The 16050-nt window shown below is 33.3% G+C and overlaps 1 protein-coding gene across 1 annotated transcript; it reads left to right on the forward strand.

Annotated features, from left to right (window-relative positions):
* The first annotated feature begins 13139 nt into the window (after window positions 1–13139).
* On the forward strand, window positions 13140–15441 carry LOC103866967 (taxadien-5-alpha-ol O-acetyltransferase-like). The gene has a single exon (XM_009144987.3). The coding sequence runs from the start codon at window positions 13195–13197 to the stop codon at window positions 14488–14490; it is 1296 nt and encodes a 431-aa protein (XP_009143235.2). The 5' UTR covers window positions 13140–13194; the 3' UTR covers window positions 14491–15441.
* Window positions 15442–16050: the final 609 nt, after the last annotated feature.

The raw sequence follows: 16050 nt of genomic DNA on the forward strand, positions 1-16050 counted from the left end.
GCGCGGATCAAAATCTAGTATTACTTATAAACCAAACTAGCCAAACACCGGACTAACCTATTAGTATTTCTTTTTACCAAAATATTTAAAACTATTAAAATTCCGTGATAGAACCAAATCACTAGAATAATTTTTATCTGAAATATTTAAATTTATTCAAATTATCCGATAATTTACCAAAAAAAATCAAAATGTCATTTAACCCAAATTATTCAAAATTATCCGAAAAATAGAAATCAAACAAAACTGAATTGAACTCAAAATTGTATTGATTCATAATATTGGTATTTGAACCACACCAAAAAACAAAATAACCAAACCTAAACTAAACTCAATCTGGTAAATAACTGAACCGGTTTATATCTGTTGAACTAAAAACAAAAAAAAAAAAAATACAAAAACCATAACTGAAAATGAACCAAAACAAAACAAAAACTTGAATCGAACCAAAATGCGAACAAAAAATAAATTTATCAACAAAAGTTAACCCATGAACAAACATACATATTAATATCAACAAAAAATAATTTTGCGCTTTAAAAGCTTCGATCAAAATCTAGCTACATATAATTATAATACAATACAGATATTTAATAGTTGAATAATGAGTTTTTTACACCTAGAGACACTTTCTCACTTTTCAATTAATTTATAAGATATTTAGTGCTTGAGACACACTTTCTCATGTCAAAAAGACTCATATGACCGTAGAACTTTATTGTTTCTCTCGTAGTCTTTATGTTTTTAATATAAAAGTTGTTTTCTTCTCATCACATGAATCTCTCTCCTCTTCTTATTCCGCTTTATGTTTTCATTTACTTTTTTCTCAAATTCTAAAATGTATTAAATTAAAATAATTATCATAATAAATTATACATAAAATTATCTATCTTTTAAGATCTATTTTTATATATATAATGTGATGTCATAGAAAGGAAAGCTTAGAAAAAATACTCTTGATATTAAAGTAAATAATTAATATTCCCTTTTAAAATTTATCGGTTATGTTTTTATAAAATTTTGTACCTATCATCACTTTATTTTATAATATTATTTTTACAAATTAACATATACTAGATGACTAAGAAATCAAATATATATTTACATATCTAATATGAAAACCAAAACTAATACAATGAATACAAAAAAATACAATTTGGTTGAATTAGATTATAAATAGTTATACTTAAATTTGATGAAAATGTAACACAATATACTCACCTAATTAGTAACTAGACCAATCCAAAATTTTATACAAAAAAAAACATTAAATAAAAATCAGATATTTTATTTATAATAATATTTTATACATATAAATATAGAACGTGTCAACATATTACTGAATAAATATGAAATTTTAAAATAATATTATAAATATATTAGCCAACTATCACAATTCAGTATTTTGAATACCTTATATATATATATTATATTTATTTATGTGACATTGAATTGATCAACACTTTAGTGTACTTTTGTTGTTTGATTCTCAAAGCAATATATATTAAATTATAAATAATCTTACTAAAATATATTTACAAACTAAGATAAGAATCAAACTACATGAAAATAACAAAATTAATTAAAAAACTAATCTGTGTAAAAAAATACTTTAGTTAAATTAGAAAAATAAATGTTATCTAATATAGCCAAATAATAATCAAACAGTCGAGATTTTATATATCTAAAATTATATGTCTAATTGACTAGTTAAAATAACATAAAGTTGTTTAAAATAAGCCATGCATGTTGATTACAATATAAATAGCAGAATAATTAAAAATTAAAAACAAAATAGTAATAAATTATTATAATTTATTTACTTTATAAATATTTATACCGTGCATGAGCACGGAAAAATCACCTAGTAAATACTCTTTGCGTTTCATAAAGTTACATATTCTAGAGAAAAAAATTTGTTTCAAAAAATCTATTTTTTTTTATTTTCAATGCATGTTTTATTAACTAATTGCAAACTTCAAAAAACTTAATTGTACTTATTAATTTTTTATTGGCTTAAAATTATGCGAAAAAATAACTAATCACAAAAAATCATACAAATTTAATGTATTTTATTAAAATGTGTGAAAAAACTAAAATATGTAACATTTTGAAACGGAGGAGTAGTAGACTTTACATCAGTTGCATATCCTATTCCTATGCATACGTAATTAATAAATTTAGAAGCATATCCTATGCACTAATGCACATATCATACTCGCATGTGCCGAAAGCGGGATAGGGATGGTCGCATTCACATATATTGAGCAAATGATTGCGTTTACTTTCTACTAGCACTATTAGTTTAAGTTTGTATAATGTATAGTAGTATTAAAGGAAGCATATCAGAAGAGATTTTCCCATTATGTCTATAAAGAATAGGAAAGGACTGAAGATGGCTCATAAACAGCGTGCAAAAAGCTGGCATGTACATGACGATGATAGCTAGCCTTTATTGTGCGCCCATTAACCATGTAACTAAGTATTTTAAATTTTCATCTGATTCACACTTGTGGCGAATTGGAAACTAGATATTTTTGGAATGTAAAACTCGATAAAATATATATACTCCAACATAAGCGGGAATAACATGGCGAGGTACGCGATACGCGTGGTTAGTGGTCAAAATAGGTTTCCTCATTGATCGAGTCGATCTTTTATGACGTCACGCGTCATATGATTTTTATACGATCGTATCAGTTCAAATCTCACGAAAAGTCCGCATCGTCGTCGCGTATCCCAGATGCGTATCCCAGCTTGTGAACCCAAAGCTATACGTCGGGAGATGCATTAAACTAACAGCAAATAAGCCTATATTTTTATTTTATTATCTTTGTTGTTGTCATGTGGAATAGAATTGTAAGAAGACAATAAAGATGTGTTTTTCCTTGATTCCTTTAATTTCAAATTTTATTTTAATTTTTATTTCAAATATTTTATTTTAGCTTTAGTTACTTTCTGAATGTTGTTAGCACTATGTTGTGCAGCTAAACACACCTAAGAAATTGTACAACATGAAATAGCTAGAAAGGACGTCTGAAAGTGTAAATATATGAGATGGTTTGATGTGTCATATTCTAACTGGTGGAGACTGAATAAACGAATAATATATGAAGAATATCGTATAGTTCAAGTAAAGAAGATTTGAAGATATCCCAGATATGAAAATTAAATATTTTGGAGTAAAATCTAATCTATTAATTTATGGTCCTATTTTTTATCTTTTTTTTTTATGCTGATTTATTAAGATATTACAATTACGATATAAGAAATATTACATAGACGATTCGACAACCGACAATACTATCTGTCTTATGAAGACATACGCCTAACTGCATCACCTGAGCCGTCCTATGAAGATCCACGTCTGACCAGATTTATTTGCACCATGTTGAAGATCCCTTGTAAGCCTTTTTTCTGTAGTCTGCATAATTGTTTAATAAACCGCTCTCTCCGGGACTTGAAACCTGGATTTCCTGTAATCTGCAATAAATTACATAGTCTGGGATTTGAACCCCAGACCTGGATGTAGAAGCCTTTAAACCTTAACCAATAGGCTAGGGTGCTTCCACACCTATTTTTTTATCTTAGATCATTCATTAGAAACTTAACTAAACATCCTAAATTTACTTATATATGATATTTTCCTAACAAAAATAATATCCATCTAAACAATAACATTCTTATAAAAAATAAATATATTTCACATTAGCAATTATCATTTTATTGTTTATCATATTTAATCTAGACCATATATATATATATATATATATATATATATATATATATATATATATATTTCAGCAATTAATTATAAAACTAAAGTTGTAAAATTATCATATTAACTTCTTATATACAACAAATAAATAATTTTTTCTTGGTTGAAACATTTTATTTTTTTATTTTTGTAGTAAAAATAAAAACACCAAACTGAAAATAATGTATTAAATAAATAATATTTTTTATAATATTAAGTCATTTAATTTAGTCGCATACAAATATTTTGTGAATAAAAATTTCTAAATTTTTTTAAAATAAAATATGTATTAATTCATATAAAACTAATGTTTAAAATTAAACTATTAATATAATGTTGTATTTTTAAATACAGAAAGATATTTTATTGTTATATAATTTGTACAATTTCATCATAAAAAATTTACAACAAATAAAAAAATTTCAAAATAGTATTATATACATAAAAATGATATTAAATATATATCTTTATAACTTATTTTATATTTTAAATGTTATTTATAAAAAAAAAATATGTCCGCACGGACGTGCGGGTTCAAATATAGTTTAAGTATTAAAGAGGCACAAATATAAAATTTAGGGTTAGCGGTCAAGCATGAATTGTGTGGAAGATGTACTGGTCTCGGCGCAAGACCACAAGGCTGCTCAAATACAGACAAATAACTCAGTTTAGTATGTATGCTTACAGACAAATAACTTAGGTTAAACCTAGAGTTCTAATTCTTGGATCTGTGTCAAAGATGTATGCATCTCATCAATATATAAATATAAATTGAAGTCGAATCAAGTAGCGTACTAGTGTCGAGTAATTTTAGGTAGTTTTTTTTGTAAGATTGTCTAAAGAATTTCTGTAGGTGTGTATGGCATATTGTCATATTTGATAGAATTGTGTGTTTGCTCATATATGTTCCTCGCGAGCGCTACAAGATCGGGTGATATGTCGATAAATGGGCCATTTAAGGCCTATTTAACACACGTTTAGGTTGTTTCTAAAGGCATTGTATAATTTGTATTTCTCATGAATATGATAGGAATGCGCTTTTTTATAGGGATGAAGTTATTTACAGATGTGAGTGAGCAATGAAAAGAAGAAATGACAAGGAGACTTGTACCTAATTGATATTTTTTTTTGCTTGAAAAAGTGTTAGAGAAAAAATAGGTAACTAAGGATGATATAAACCCAAATAAGAATTTTAATAGATACCTGAAAATTGATACTATCTTTTTGAGCACCTTAGCTGATTGAAGAAAAACACTTTCGTTAATGTTTCAAACGTTCAGAACGTGGCTACTATCTTGAATTTTAGTATTATTTTTAAGAAAAAGTGGTTATCACATTCTAATTTTATTTGGAAACCTTTTCGTTTAAAAATTCATCAAATTAAGCTTAAAACTTAAAATTATACTAATAGAAAGTAGCTTTAGCGGCCAAAAAAACTCACTTGCTCACGAAAACCTTTTTGTGGTTTATAATATTAATCGAACACATCTTATCTTAGTTTATCGTTGAACAAAAGTAATATGCTAACAAAACCTAGATGAAGAAAACTAAACAATTGATATTTCAATATGAGTTACACTGAAGACTATTAAATGTAAGTTTGATTAACACTACCAAACAAAAACATAACAAAAGCCAAATATATGATCTTGGGAATAAGATTCACTTTTGGAGAATATCTCTTCTTCTTTTTGTGTGAAAAGACTTGGAGTCAATAGTTTGCAAGGGATCCTTTTGGTATGGTTGTAAAGATAACTAAAGAAGTCGAGAAAGAAGATAACGGAAAGAGGGGTTGTGATAAAAAGAAGAACAAAGCAATGCCTATCACATCAAGAAAAACAAAAAAAAACGCTGGGGTAAAGATGCAAAATCATATCTATAATCTAATCTATTAATCTAATCTAGCTCATACCAAACAAAAAACAATACAGCATATTATATGTTTAACTCCATCGTCTTAATTATTTGGAGCAACTTTAGTAGGATAAACACAAACAAATTGGAAAGTTGCTCCAAATATTAATGACGATGGAATTATTTTATGTATAAGTGTTAGGGTGATATGCTCGTGAACAATCTTAAATTGTTCCTCACTTTTACACTAGATTGCGAATTCACTTTGTAAGCAAGCTATTGTCAAAGAATAATTAAGAGTCCTTCAGTTCTTGTTTGTATCCAAGTTCATTTTTTTCTCAGAAAATTTCAAATGCATATTATATAGGTTTGACACAGTTTGTACGTAAGATGCTATACATAACGTACTGGAAGATTTACGCATTATAAATTTGTCTCCATGCAAGTGAAATGTCTCTGCCGACCAATCTTTGACCACATGAAAGCTATGACAAACATGAAGACAAATTCTCTCTTTAATAGATTCAACTTTACAGCCATTCTTTGCATTAATTATGATCGCGAAATCATTAAAGGCCGGTGACCGCCAGACCGGCTTTACATGTTAACGCTCAAATCTTCCTCACTTCCTTGATTGTATCTCAATGTAAATAAATAAAATATTATATGTGTGTATCTGTGGGGGTTCTGTATATGCAGACATGAAACATCTATATGTGTATTATCCATCCTCAAAGGAGGCTTAGCTTAGTTTCACATATGATGTATAACAAAGGTCACAGTGATTTTATATTTATGCTGTATCGAATGATATTGATCAACTAATATGCGACGCCATCATATTTCGTTTTGGTTGATAAAGCTAAGAAGCCCGTATGTTTATATATGGCTGAATTTTTAGCTGAAATGACAAAGTAGCTGATCAACACAATAATGGAGTAAAGTTCTCTCCATAACATAATATCTCAGCTTTTAAAATGACGGAGGGATTGACATGTCATTAATTGAAAAAACTGTTAAAACCATTCAAAACATTTTGTCTCTCCACGTCACTTTTTTCTTCTGCTAAATAGAAAGAAAAAAACTATAGTCGACGCTGAATAGGACGGAGGTGAGAGAGACACGAGGAGGACGACGACATCCCGGGGACGGATGTAGTGATCCACGGCCCAGCAGATGGCGTAGGCGCTTTCTTCAGAAAGGTTGATTGCAACTCCGGTTTTGCGGCGTGCTCCGGCAGTGAGAGTTGGGGTGGTCCGCGGTTACAGCCCGCGTTCCTCGTTCAATCAAGCTCGAGCCGAAGTCTTGGCCATGAAATCAAGCTCCTCCGGCGCGTCTTTGCTATCAGCTCGTAGTCTTCATGCTCAGCTTCGTTGTCGCGTCGGCGCCCAAACCATGGCTGCGCTCACCTAGCCACCGTGGTTCCTCCTCCGTCTCGTCCGTCTTGTAGCAATCATCACTTGCCGTCAGATAACGCCGCCGTGACCTTAGCTCGAGTCGTGGCAGCCAGTTTCGAAGCTCCGGAGTCGTTGCTTCTCACCGTCGCGGCCATCTTCAGATTGAAAAGCTCGGGAACTCCACAATGGTGGATTTTCAATTATTTGCACAGTTGATCCTTGAACCTTTTGGTTCTTCTCGCATTGGCCCTAAGCCTTTTGAAATTGCAAAGATATCCATTCAAATCAACCCTCGACTTTCAGTTGTACATTACAGACCCCTCATATTTGCAGAATTGTCCCTCGCCTCTTGATGGTTCTCAAATCGGCCCCGAACTCTGAAATTTGCAAGAATAAACTTGCGATTTCGCCCCAAACTTCTCAAAGTGCACTTTAACCTCTGTTAAATGTAAATAAACACTCTAATGCAATATATACATCTAAATGCATCCTAAAATGATTAAATTGTACTAATAACAAATGCTAAAACTCATAAAAAAAATAGTAAGATATCAGCGGAGAAGCTAAGTTAAAAATCACAAAACAACATATTTAAAGCTAAGCTAAAAAGTTCGATTATTCACACGAAGTAAGCATAAAATGTCAGTTGCATCAAATAACAGAATCCTATAGACATTTCCCGTGGTGTAGCGCGGGTGTCAACCTAATATGATTAAAAATACAAACAATATTAATACATGTACGTGAATAATGTACTCAGAGCCATGTGAGCCTTTGTAGTTGCCCGAAGCGAATACAAATAAAATCATTTAACATAAATACATCAAAGCTAATAATAGTGTGTTGTTGACGGAAAAAAAAAAACAAAAATAGTTATACAACAAACAACTTAAAAACTAAATTAGCAAAATAACTCTAAAATAGAATATTTTTATATTCATCCTAGAAAAAGAACATAACCAAATTTTCAAAAAAAAAAATGGACTTCATAATAGTATAACCTCTTTAAATTAATACTCTACAAATTAATATATACTAAAATCTCTATAAGATAATATAATTTTATAGTCTCAAATTGAGTTTTTGGTTTAATTAGTATATCGATAAATTAATATCTTTATAAATTAATAAAAAAATTATAGTTTTGGTGTAGTCCCAATATTATTAATTTATAGAGGTTTCACTGTATTTCAAGTGACTCAATGTTTTTAATTGGTATATTCAAACGAAGATACAAGCTTAAATATTGAGATAAATATTGCATTACTATACAAATTTAAAATATTATACAATAAATAGAACTACAAATTTGAGATAAATATTAAAAAGAATATAGTTAGAAGTGATAACCACCAAAATAATAACTTGTAAACTTCAAGTGATGTAAAGCCTAGTTATTTTTAGTTATTTATTACTTGCCTCAGTTTAAAGTTTAAACTAAATTGATATAAAACAAAAGTGTAATTTAATGGTGAGAGTAATAGCGGTGGCCAATAGTGTATATGTTAGTTGTTTATTATTTGTTCCACTTTAACTAAAACGGTATATAAAAAGTTTATAGGATGAATACTAACCGGGGGCAATATTGAATATTATAACATAACGAAAGACTTATTTTTGAGAAAATGATGTCCTAAGCGAAAGCTTTATTTCTTTCAAGGCAGGCACGGCACTGAATGTACTATCGATCTAATATATCAAATGAAATAGATACTAACAAGCTGTCAAAGCAAATGTCGTAACTAGAAGTATCAATCTATTTTTATGAGAAGGGATGGTAGCTACTTGCCCAATGCTCAAAACCTGGGCCTACCAAATTCTTGTTGGATGGATAATATGTACATAAATATTATCGTATCAGATCAATGTCAACCTTTCCACAGCGTCTACAACGTCTAACCTTTTTATGTGCTTGTCTTTGCGCAACAAAATCAAACGACGGTACAGACATCAACTTGTGAAAGTGTGGAAGAGGAGGAGCGACGGTTTCTTGAAAAGGTAGCAACTCTAATAATACGAGTGACACAAGTCACAAAACATAACTTCTACAGTTCTACCTTCATTTTCATCACTCAGGGTCGCTCATCCTTTCTAATTAACGTGTCATTTGTGTCACCGACACGAACAAGACGTGTATTATATGGAAAGTGCCTTTCACTTTTCAGCATGCATCTACTCTATAATATATATACAGACCAAAGCTCGTAGATGACTTACTCTAGAGGGCCGGTCTAACTATTTTCAAAAAAATGTAATGTCGTCCTACACTCAAATACCAATTTATGTCTTCATTCGTCATATAATTTTTTTGTGTAGTGGCTTACACTACCCGTTCTGCTGTCCTTTTCACAATTAAAATTGTTATATAAAATCGGGATGCTCTAAACAGTCGGTTCCGCTTAGGACCGCTCCTGCTTCTCTAGCTAGAATCTTAGATTCTTTGAGTGTTCCCAACCGGAAAAAAAAACATGACTACCGCAACATGTGCATACCATATCAAGTCACCCTTTTAGTTTGTTCCCCATAAAGCAATCTTCTCACCTTATTTTTCTTGGTACAAAATCTTCCCAAATCTTCATTATTTCTTTTCATGAACAGAATCAAAACAATTCAGTCTCATTTATCTGGATTGCCGAATCATCCTTTAATCTTTTATTCAATGGGAATGTGAAATGTGTCCCACCATCTTAATTATTTATTTGATGACAAGACATAATCTTATGCATATAATCTAACAACATTATAATGTAAATAATACATAAACATGACCACAAGATATCTGCATTCGATTCATCTTCTTTCTTATTAGAAACTCATGTCGTAGTAAGATTCGATCGATTCTTACATCTTCGAATCTACTCATCACATTTTGGATTATGAATAACAAGGGGTAATTTTGTAGGGCCGAAGTATACTGTTCTATCATCATTGAAAAAGAGTTTATATCATACATACTATACGAGTGACCACGTTAAATATTTGTGGGTCCATGCTAGAATCGACGACAAGACCACTACGGTGATTCAAGAAATTTAAAAGATAAAAGTGGCGTTGCTTTTGAATTATCTATACATGTGATTTTAGTTAAAACTGCACATATCGTTTATTTATATCGATTCGAATGCTAACCATTTGAAAAATTCAAGTCTTTAATGATATTTCGATATATAACACATGGCTCATGGTAGAGAGAGAGGCATCGCGTTTTCTTTTAGGGTTACTTTCCATTGTAGTACATTAGATACATGGGAATTTTTTTTACCATGAAAAATATTAGTAAATTTATCAAATAATTGTTTAAATAATTTGCGAAATTGAGTCTATTAGGAACTTAGATGTTCAAAATAAATTTATGTGTTTTTGTCAAATGACACATGATATGATAATAAATATTACTATAAGATGACTATAACTAGAAAACCAAGGAAATAAGCAGTGATGTACTGATGTTTTTCTCTCTTATGTTTGCATAATTATGGAAGGGTATATATATATATATATTTCATTTAATATTCCATGAGTATATTTTTGTCACTGTCCAATAAAGTTATTCCAAGAGAACCTTGGCACCAAATCTTTCATTGTTGAAGACACATGCGCCAACGCCCAAACAACAAGGCATATCATACTGTAAACCGCCACCACAACCAAATTTACTCTCACGATGATTTCCAAGAAGAAGAAGAAATCCAAATAATTCTAAACAAGAAATGTGTAACGTTTCATAGGTTGATTATATACTTTTTTTTTGAAACTTAGGTTGATTATATACATTTTTTTTCAAAAGCCTTTCAATTATGAATTGTAATTTTCCTCATGGAGTCGAACTTAGCCGAAGAAGTCCCTTACTTTTGTTTCTCTTGCTTTTAGATTAGTTTTGTGGAATCTTTTGTGTTTAGATTGCCTACATAAATAGGTTAATTTTGACCAAGCTTAACCACTTTCAATAAATAGTTCGATCCCGCAATCTAATAATTTTGTGTCCAGAGTATATCACTTGTGCAACCCGTATTTAAAAAAAAAAACAAAATATTTCATATGGCGAAGAACATAATTGAGTTGATGAGTTTCTAGCACATTTGTTAACATAGACATCCAAAACTATATGTTTCCATACTTTTAATGTTCAGCCAATTTTAGTCTTTTATTATACACTGTACCACATCAATTCAAAGGATTTTCGGAATTTTTAAAATATCGCAATAAATAATTTACTAAGAACTACTAATACTAAGGAGATAGAGAAAACACCTAATGAAAATACTAACTTAATTTTGAATATTTTTGTTTTTAAACCAATACCAAATAGGGTTTTTTCTTCATCTTTTTAGATATTATTGTCTTCATCAATTCTTATTCTAAGATAAATTTCGTGTGCGATCATCTTTACTTTCGCATGGAAATTTCACATTTTTAGTCAGCCATTAAAACAAACTGAACGCATTTACATAGACGCAATCTATGGTCTTGTACATGCTTAGTTAGTACAGATATTTTTTTTTTTTTTGATCAAACCATACTTGCAATTAAAATAGAAAGGTTTAAGCTCCTTCAAAGGAGGATACAAAGCTACATCGAACCAAACAAACCAAAGAGCTGGTAAAATAAAAGATAGGATGGCGATACAAATCATAAAAAGGAACCATAAGAAATCGCATGACAACGGTTTCAAAAGTTTCTTGGAAGATCGCATCTAGTGTAATCCATAGGACCACACATACTGCACCAAACGCAGAGGAGAGTACTCGTTGGGAGGAAGATCCTTGCAATACCAACGACACTTGTTCATCCAATTCACTCCATACATGAAGAAATATTGGGAAAAGAGACTGCTCCAAATAGGAGACAAACGGATAATCTGAACCCGCCATAATCATATTCATCCAGCTAACTTTACCAATGAATTTCTCTCTCAACTGCCACCAAAAAGAGAAATACAAATACAGAGCACCAAAAGCTAGAATGAATACCGAAAGAGGACTGCATACAGCAGTAAGGGAACTGCACACAGCAGTAAGGGAACTGCACACAGCAGGAAGGGAACTGCACACAGCAGTAAGAGATCGCATTGAGGCGACAAAAGGACCACCAAAGAGCACAAAGGTAGAACCAACAGAAGTTAAGTCCATAAGTACATCATCGGCTAAAGCTATGGTCCTCAATTCCAAACTCACACAGACAAATAGCTTTATATCCCATTCAACAGAAGAGCAAAAAGCGGAAATTGACGAGCTGAAGTGAACCTGAAAACCCTTAAAAGGGAGAAAAGATAAGTCGGAACAGGAGCTGATGGAAGACCAGTCCATGTGTCGACATGAAGACGACTTGCATACCGAACAGAGCAACCGCCTGTAGACGAAAGTACTATCACCGGTAGACACAAGCGGAACATCACCACCACTTATCTTAGAAACCATCCATGGAAGAGGAAGCTTTAGATCTAAGATTCGGGTAAGAGCTTGGAGAGACGGACAGGAGGAGGAGCTGGGGCTTCGAGGAAGAGCGAGGAGAAAGGAAACGTCAGGAGGGTCTGGCGGTTCCGGTGGATCGATGGGAGAGGGAGCTTCAAGCGGAGGAGACTTACGCGGCGGCGGATCTGGAGGCGGCCTGAAACGCGACGGAGGAGCAGTCACCATCAAAGCCATGGAGGAGGAGAGCTGCTTCAAAGGAAGGAGGGCTGAGCGACGGAGCTGGAGCGGAGGAGAGCCATCCAAAAGGCGTGCCTAGGGAAGCGGGCCTGAGAGGTTCATCAGGTCACCGGTAGATGTTTGTTAGTACAGATATTTATTCAAACGATTTACCTCCTTATTGGATTCGTGTAGACTGTATACATATGCGTGATCAACCAGCCACCAAACAATACTATCATCAACTTTGATATACAAAATGTCTCCGGATCAAGCAAATATCCCTAAATTAACCAAATATTCGTAGAAATCTTTTCAATATCCATAAAAGTAGTTAACTTGTAACACTTTCCCATCAAAAGAGTACCTATGCAGGTTACAACCAACACAAGACATACCATGACTAAAAAGAAGCCCTAAATTACAATATTACCCTACTATATCTCTATACGTGACTATACAAGCGCATACATAGCAGAGACAGAGATATATATATATAACAACACATCGCAGAGACCCACCTTAGAAATAAAAAACAGATCATCATAGAAAAAGTATAATGGGATCACTGGTTCATGTGAAAGAAGCCACAGTCATTACTCCTTCCGACCAAACACCTTCTACTGTTCTGTCTCTCTCCGCCTTAGATTCTCAGCTTTTCCTCCGCTTCACCATCGAGTACCTCCTCGTTTACTCACCCGTTTCCGACCCGGTTTCTCTCTCGGGTCGTCTCAAGTCAGCGCTCTCTCGCGCTCTTGTTCCTTACTTCCCTTTCTCCGGTCGCGTCCGTGACGGCGGCGGCGGAAGTCTCGAAGTTAACTGCCGTGGCCAAGGCGCTCTCTTTCTCGAAGCTGTCACTGACAACCTCACGTGCCTTGACTTTCAGAAACCTCCCCGGCACGTGACTAGCTGGAGAAAGCTTCTCTCCCTCAACGTCATTGACGTTCTCGCCGGCGCTCCGCCTCTCGTCGTCCAGCTCACTTGGCTCAGAGACGGCGCCGCCGCTTTAGCCGTCGGTGTTAACCACTGCGTCTCCGACGGGATCGGAAGCGCAGAGTTTCTCACCTTGTTCGCCGAGCTGTCCAGAGACTCGCTGAGTCAGACCGAGTTGAAACGGAAACACTTATGGGATCGCCATTTGCTCAACCCCTCTCCGGTTCGTGACTCGTTAAACCACCCCGAGTTCAACCGAGTTCCCGATCTATGCGGGTTCGTAAACCGGTTCAACGCCGAACGACTCGTTCCGACAACGGTAGTGTTCGAAAGACAGAGACTTACAGAGCTCAAGAAACTCGCGAGTCGACTCAGTGAGTCAAATTCTAATAAGCACACATCGTTCGAGGTGCTCTCTGCGCATGTGTGGCGGAGCTGGGCGCGATCACTGAACCTGCCCGCGAGCCAAACCCTCAAGCTTTTGTTCAGCATCAACGTTCGTGACCGAGTCAAACCGAGTCTACCTAGTGGGTTCTACGGGAACGCCTTCGTCGTCGGGTGCGCGCAAACCACCGTTAAAGATTTGACGGAGAAAGGGTTGAGCCACGCGGCGATGCTAGTGAAACAAGCGAAGGAGCGAGTCGGGGATGATCACGTCAGATCGGTGGTGGAAGCCGTGAGCAAGGGGAGAGCGTGTCCTGACTCGGTCGGAGTGTTGATACTGTCGCAGTGGTCGCGTCTCGGTTTAGAACGGCTTGATTTCGGGTTTGGTAAACCGGTTCACGTGGGATCGGTTTGCTGTGATCGTTACTGTTTGTTACTTCCGGTTCCTGAACAGAGTGACGCCGTTAAGGTAATGGTCGCCGTTCCGTCGAGCGCCGTTGACTCCTACGAGAATCTTTTGTCGTGTCCTAACGCTTAATAATATGATAGAAAAGATAAATTCCAATTTTTACTCTCTATCCGTTACTTGTATAATATTGAGTTTTGACTTGTATAATTCTTTGACTATTCTTTAACTAAACTAGTCTCAACTGAAAAATCATATGCTTCATAAATAAGCCCATAATATCGGTGAATAATTCGAATACCAATCTTAACAGTGCAGTTAAACTTTTTTGGATACTTTTTTTTTTTGATAATCAAAGCATCCGGACTTCTCACTTAGTTCGACTATCCCACCGTGTCTAACCGGAACTGGCGAAGAAGGTCCTAAAAACCAAACAGAAACTATGTTAAATCCGCTGTAGCCGGGACTCGAACTCGTGATGGTAGACATCTCAACCGAGGTTCCTCTATCACCAAACTACGAGGCCCGGTTGTTCTCAACTCGTGATGAACTCGAACTTTGTTACATACTTGCATCCTATACCAATTAGTTTTGTGACCTTACGCTGAATCAAAAAGGGAAAATGTTCTTTTTGCAATCCGTGATTTAGTGTTGATGTTGTTGCATTGGTCCCAAGAAGCGCGATTGATGCAGTAGTATATGTCGGCAAGCAATAAGCACTATTTGCTATTATTATGTTTAATACCATTGCTATATCATTCACCAAACTTGTATAGTGTAATTTGTTATTGTATAACTGTGTTTAATACTCTACAAGTCACGAATCATAGGTTAAAAAGGGACTAGATAAATGATCATTGTGAAGTTTACCGGTCCATTAGGATGCTCAATGAAGTATACTACTCATTCCGTTTCATAATAAATGAGGTTTTAGAAGATTTTTGTTGTTTCAAAATATAAGATTTTTTGATATTTTTATGTTATTTTTAATTTTATTGGAAATTGTGTAGTCAATTAGATATTATAGTCATTTATATAATTGATTGAATGATTTTTAAATTATATTTTTACAACTATCTTTTAGAAAAAAAAATTAAATTTTTTAATCTTTCTGCATTGAAGTAGAACATCAAGTATTGTGAAACTGAAGGAGTAGTATATTAGAATATCTTCAACTCCATTCTATTTTTTACTATAAAATAGAGTCTAGAGTAAAAATAATACAATAGTACTCTATTTTATATTCTATAATAAATAAGGAGTGAATTTAGTTGTTTATTTTTTTGTTCATCACTTTATATTTTATTATAAAATAGCATGCTATTGAAAATTTGAAAGGAAATTCAACTATATTATAAAGTTGTTTTATTTTAGAGTAAAAATAAAATGAACCATTGGAGATGGTACGATGCTGCAGCTGAATACATCATTATACTTCCATTTGACATCATACTAATAAAGGGTTTGTCTTCTAGATTTCTTGATTTTCATTTTTCATTACAGTTAAGCCTAGTTTTATGTAGGTGGCCATTTAAAAGGAATAATAATAATAATGTGTCCATAGACTACTTCATTGCAAAATCTTGATATCTTCAAATTCTTATACATTAGCTTTTATGGATTAAAGCTATTATGCTTAGCTTTAATCCAGAATCCTGATTATCATTAACTTTTTAATCGGTCGTATAAGTT

Source organism: Brassica rapa, chromosome A05, assembly GCF_000309985.2.
Source record: "Brassica rapa cultivar Chiifu-401-42 chromosome A05, CAAS_Brap_v3.01, whole genome shotgun sequence".
NCBI classification, from domain to species: domain Eukaryota; kingdom Viridiplantae; phylum Streptophyta; class Magnoliopsida; order Brassicales; family Brassicaceae; genus Brassica; species Brassica rapa.

Bases quoted from the DNA above. Each gene is read 5' to 3' on its own strand.
- LOC103866967 (XM_009144987.3), top strand. From the start codon at position 13,195: ATGGGATCACTGGTTCATGTGAAAGAAGCCACAGTCATTACTCCTTCC.